Source organism: Leucopleurus acutus, assembly GCF_964270905.1.
Source record: "Leucopleurus acutus genome assembly, chromosome: 8".
NCBI classification, from domain to species: domain Eukaryota; kingdom Metazoa; phylum Chordata; class Mammalia; order Artiodactyla; family Delphinidae; genus Leucopleurus; species Leucopleurus acutus.
The window spans coordinates 84,868,686-84,874,672 of record NC_139151.1 but is presented as its reverse complement, the minus strand read 5'-3'; the positions used below and the strand labels follow the sequence as shown (position 1 = coordinate 84,874,672).

The following is a 5,987-nucleotide window of genomic DNA, read 5'->3' as shown; positions in this document are numbered from 1 at the left end:
AGGACCTTCTGGAGAGGGCTGTGGCAATGGAAAATTACCAACCCCAACTGCAGAGAGGCAGCCTGGGTTAAATAGAAAATTTAAATCGGAGTGTTGGGAGGAACTTACATCCCGCAGCGTCATGATTCTTAAGAGTGACCCTCCTGGCCCCTCTTCTCCAGAGAGTGGAGGAAGGACTGCCCTGCTTAGTGAGTTTGGAGAAAGGACCAGGTCGGTTCTTGGCCAGCTCTTCACTGTGCTGGTAAAGGCCCCTTCCCTGCACACGAGGCCTGTGGTTTTCCCAGAGGGCCTTGCGCAGCGTGGGTGAGCTCACCTGAGAGGTGCAGTATCAGGAAGCCCACCTGGCTGCCAGACCAGTAGCAGCATCCTCCAGCTGACCTTTAGCAGCAAAAAAGGACTCGTGTGTGTCTTTCTCAGTTGGTTCCAAATGCAGGCAGGGGGCAGGGGTGTTAGGAATTGTGTCCCTCAAGTCCCAACAGGATGGCACTTAATGGAGATTTGGGGGAAGAGGCAGGTGATACAAGAGCTTTAGACCGCAGGGAGAGAAGAGTTCTGTTTAAAATGCATGCAAGCCTGCTCATCTTTTCATTAGCGACTTGAATTTCCCGGACCTTTGTTTGCAGAAATAATCGGTAGGGTTCTGCCTTAACTACCATGGTTTGTTATGACCCCATATGGACTTCACCTCCAAACTGGGGTTTATCTCAGTGTTTGTTCATTGCGGCGCCTGAGTTTTCTTGTAGTGTGGTTGTTAGAGGAAACAACCTTTTTAACCCATTGTCTCATACAACTGTGTTATAAGCAAGCCATCCAGTATCAAATCTGTTTAGATTATCTCGGGGTTAAGAAAAAACATCTGGAAGGTTTTTCTCTTTGAATGGATAAATACAAGTAAAAACATGTGATTATATCACATCATTTAAAAAACATAATGTGGGCTTCCCTGGTGGCGCAGTAGTTAAGAATCCGTGTGCCAATGCAGGGGACACGGGTTCGAGCCCTGATCCGGGAAGATCCCACATGCCGCGGAGCAACCCGTGCGCCACAACTACTGAGCCCGTGCTCTAGAGCTCATGCTCTGCAACAAGAGAAGCCACCACAATGAGAAGCCTGCACACCGCAACAAAGAGCAGCCCCCGCTCGCTGCAACTAGAAAGCCCATGTGCAGCAACAGAGACCCAACGCAGCCAAAAATAAATTAATTAATTAAAAATAATAGTTTAATAATATTATTTAATCATATTATTTTATTATTTAATAATATTAGTAGTAGTAAATAATATAGTTTAATAAAAATAAACTATAAAAAACATAATGCAAAATCTCTTTCCATTCTAAGGATCTTCAATAGGTAATAACAAGTGCTAACATTTACTGAGTAGGTATTACGGCCAGGTACTTAGATTGTCTCATTTAATCTTGCCAATCCAAGCAATTAGGTACCATTACTAGTCCCATTATATAGATGAAAAACAGGTTCAGAAAGGTTCAACCTACACAGCCAAATACATAGTGGATCCAGGGCTCAGTCCCAGGCCTGAGTCCCAAACCCTGGTTCTTACCACTACTATGGTTCCTACTACTGTAGGAATGGGAAAAAAAACTTTTCCTCGACTCCCTTAGGTTCAGTAGCTGGGTCATGAGAATTAAAGTAGCAAAAGACAGATTAACAGGAGAAAAGATTTATTATGTATGCATATGTGGGCCTTACAGAAAAGTAATGAAAACCCAAAGAAGTGTTTAGGCTTGAGAGCTCAGAAACCATTTCAACAAAGGGTGTTAAACTGCGAACAAATGATAAGACAAAGGGAAAGGGGTTTGGATTTCTAGGCCTTTTAATTTCTAGGTAAATGGTGGGAAGGTAAGTATATGGGAGGAAACTTATGGAAGACAAGGGTTGTTTGGTAAGGTCTGTTATGCAGGCTCAAGTTAGTGCCATCTCCAGTAATAAGGGTCATCTCTTCTTCCTGGCACGGGAGAGGGAGTTGGGGACACCTTCACTAAGGGAAATTTATTTTCTTTACAAAGGAAATTTTGTTACCTTTACAAAGGGAAATTTATGGCCTGCTTTTAGGCCATAAAAGGAGAGGAGGAAGTTCCTCCTGTGTCTGCTTTTTTCAATTGCCAACTTAAAATAATTCTTATGCCAAAGTGGCATATTTGGGGGTGGTATATTGTGATCCCCTTCAGTTCCCACAACACTGTTTTAAAAGTGTCCAAATATTTATTGAATCCTATTATATGCTCAGCATTATAGGATCCTTGAGCTGGACCCTTGCCCTCAAGGAGCTTACAGGTAAGTGTGGGGAGGAAAATCTTCTCAGCTTCAGACAAGCCCCTCAGTGGGGGTTGCTGCTCCTTACATTTGGACAGAGTTTCTAAGTTTACAAGTGCTTCACACACACTATTCTGTCTTCCATCTGATTATCACAAACAACCCTATGAGGCAGCCTGGTTCTCTTATTTTTATTTTACAGAAAGCCATCTTAGAAGTCAAGCAACTTGTCCATCTTGGATATCTGATTCTCTCTGCTTTGCTGCCAAACACACACACACACACACACACACACACACACACACACACACACACACACAGAGCATTTGCTAGTGGAGCTGGTACTGACTCAGATCTTGACTGGCCAACAGTCTAAACTGGCCCCCACCCATCTTTGTTCATTTACATCAATATCATTAGGCAGACGTTTTCAAGGAAATTTACTCACCCTCAGTCTATGATTAGTACAGGCTACTCATCTATATGAGCTGGGCATGTCCCTTGGACAGTATGTCCAAGACACCGTAAAGAAGAGCTGAGCTGTTCGAGGGCCATTCTGCAGGATTTCCTTTTGGTGGTTCATTTACTGCCTGTTAGCTCCTGATAATGAATGTTCGGAAGAGAACTAAACTACATTTCATTGAAGACACCTAGTTCAGATCTATTCCAAATCCATACCAGGGTCCCTTTCTTCCAGAATCGTCCACAACACTGGGAAATTTGGTAGAAACATGGGTTGGCTCTAACAGCCATTCCCATCTACCCTCTTCTTCCGTTGTAAAAGAGGAAAAGTCAGACACTCCTGTCCCTAAACTTCTTTGCAATGAGGAGTGGTAAGGGAAGTCTGCTGGGGCAGGGGGCAAGTTTCTAGGAATTTTTTTTCTCCCTATAGAAGGAGAGGAAGACTGAAGAAAGTTTTCTCTCGGAGTTCTGACCAGCTCCCAGCTTCCTACTTTTGCATGAAGTTATGGCAGGATGCGAGAGCAGGCGCCAGGGGTGCAATAGCTCGGTTGTGAGGCTTGCGGAATTTAGGGGCGGTAGGAGGAGTCGTGGGGCGGGATCTAGAGGACCCGGACCTGTTGTCGAAGATGTTGGCGGAGCGCCCGGAGGGGACGGGCCGCACATCAGGGCGTACGTGCGGGATTTCCCTTTCCAGCTACTCCGCTGGCCTTTCTCACTCTAGGGGCGCGTCGGTGGGCGTGGTCATATTCTGGGGCGTGGCCAGCGGGGCTTTAGAATCTTGATTGTTTGGGGCGGGGCCGGGCGAAAGGGTGGGGGCCGCTCTCCCTCGGGGCGTGGCCTGTGGAACCTCAGAACCAGGGTGACTCGGGGCCAGGGCTCGCGTCTCCCGGCACGGGGTTCCTCCCACTCACCTTCCCGTTCAAAAGATGCCGAAGGGGCGGCGCGGCAGCCAGAGCCCCACGAGGAGCCAGCGGCCGGCCCCGCCCCTCTACTTCCCGTCCCTCTACGACCGCGGCATCTCCTCGTCCCCGCTCAGCGACTTCAACATCTGGAAGAAGCTCTTCGTGCCGCTGAAGGCGGGAGGGGCGCCGGCGGGCGGGGCGACTGGGAGCCAGCCTCTGCCCCAGGCGCTCCCTGCCCCAGCGCCCCTGCCGCCACCGCCGCCTGGCCTGGGTTCCCCCAGTGAGCGCCCCTGTCCCCCGCCCTGGCCCTCTGGCCTGGCCTCCATCCCCTACGAGCCTCTGCGCTTCTTCTACTCGCCACAGCCGGGGCCCGAGGTGGCTGTCTCGCCCCTGGCCCCCGGCCCCACGACCCCCCGGCTAGCCTCTGCCTCCCATCCCGAGGAGTTGTGCGAGCTGGAGATCCGGATTAAGGAGCTGGAGCTGCTCACCATCACTGGGGACGGCTTCGACTCCCAGCGCTGTGTGTAACCTCGGCCGAGCCCACCCTTACCCTGCCTCTGCTCCCTCCTTGGCTCCATGCCCCCTGAGCCCCTCACCCTCAGTGTGGCCTTGGGCTCAGACTCCAGCTTCCAGGAATCCCTGATCCCAAACCGATCCCCTCAGAACCCAGACACTCCATCCTGGATTTCAACCGATTCCTTTGCCCACAATAAATCTGGACTTCACGGCCCCCTTTGCCCCAAATTCCAGCCTCCCTCCGTCCTGAGCCCTTTTGTTAGTCTGGACTCTGAGCCTCTAAACCTGGAACTCTGTCCATCACAACCCCCAAGTTGAACTTTAAGCCTCCTGCACAGTGATACTAACACCGTGGAGTTTCGCACACCGCCCCCCCACCCCCTCCCGAGACACACAGCCCCTGTCTCTAGAGACCTGACTTTTAGTGTTTATCTTAAACTGGGGTCCTCAATGGGAGGAGGGGGAAGTAGGTGAGGGTCAGTTGATCTGTAGGGGGAAGTGTAAGACCCAGAAGGCCCAAGGATGTTCACTGAGGAGTTTGGGGATCCTCAATTTCTCAGTGCTGGAAGGTAGCCTCCTGTGACCCCTGCCGCCCTTTCACCAGGGTCCTTGCCTCTGCCATCTGGTCTAAGGTCTGAAGTCTTGGGCAGACCAGCTGTGCTGATGTGGGCAGGATTCCTCTGCTGCGCAGACTTGAGTCCTTGACGTTAGAGAGTAAAGTTGTTAAACCCAATTCTACTCCCAGAAGGACCAAGTTGCACTGTAGAATATTCTACTCCCAGATGGACCAAACAGCCATAGGCTGTTCCACAGATTTTGTCTTTCCCAACACCTTGTCTGGCTAAGGCTAGCCCCTGACCACTGGAAAAGGGCAGATGGTTCTAGAAAGACCATCCCCATTATTGTGAAATAACAGACATGTTTAGGTCCATGTGGCCATAGGAATGGTCCCCAATTCATCAGGCACCCTGTAATGTCTCCTTCCTCACATCCTCGGGAAGAAAACTCCAGGAATACTTGGGCTTTTCTGAGTCCTGGATTTCTCAACCACCTATTCTCCATTTTGACGTGTTTTGGCTGTTAGGGTTTTTTTCCCCTCACCCACCTTGGGTCATAATGGGTTTGGGGCTCATGTAGGGAGCACACAATTGCTTCCCAGAAGCTTGCTTTGGAAGTGTTAGAAAAAGCCCTTATGTCTCCTACAGCTAAGTTTGTTTTGCTCTCCTGCAGATAAATTCTTGAAGGCGCTGAAAGATGAAAAGTTACAAGGCCTGAAGATGAGGCAGCCTGGAAAGAAGTCGGCCTCTCTCTCCTGAGGAGCTGCCCACCAGAGCCTGAGCAGCGGCCTCCTTAGGTGTTAGTGCTTAGATAATGTGCCCCGTTTGTTGTCATTTCAAAGATCGTTATTTTTTGTTCTGTATTTACTGCTGTTCTTGTTGATCCCAGCACATACTCTACATACAGTGCCCACTTGAGTGGTAAAGCTCATGGTCTCTCTCCTGTCTGTGCTGCTGCTGGGGAAGCACTCTCACGGGGGCTGGAAGCTGCTGCCCAGCTGGCATTCAAGGGAGGAGGGGATCCCCAACACTGCCAAGTCGGAGTGGGGGGACTGGGAAAAGCCAAGGGCAACATATATTTGAATCTGTTGCTGTGACCCTGCTCGGAAAGGATCTTTGAGGACTGGGACAAGGGCTTAGTTTGTTTCAAACAGCTTTAGTCCTTGGAAATGTTTTTAGTTTTTAAATGGTTTTTGGAGCACAAAACTCTTTGATAATCTGATCAAAGACACGGTCGTTCCTAGAAATTCATGTAGTCAAGAAATATTTGAGTGC

General features: G+C 49.5%; 1 protein-coding gene across 1 annotated transcript; it reads left to right on the top strand.

The window, feature by feature from the left end:
* Positions 1-3,663: 3,663 nt before the first annotated feature.
* On the top strand, positions 3,664-5,571 carry LOC309965721 (uncharacterized protein C11orf91; the record flags this gene model as incomplete). Its single annotated transcript, XM_082845407.1, has 2 exons — positions 3,664-4,159; positions 5,386-5,571. The coding sequence occupies 2 exons, from the start codon at positions 3,664-3,666 to the stop codon at positions 5,469-5,471; spliced, it is 582 nt and encodes a 193-aa protein (XP_082701533.1). The 3' UTR covers positions 5,472-5,571.
* Positions 5,572-5,987: the final 416 nt, after the last annotated feature.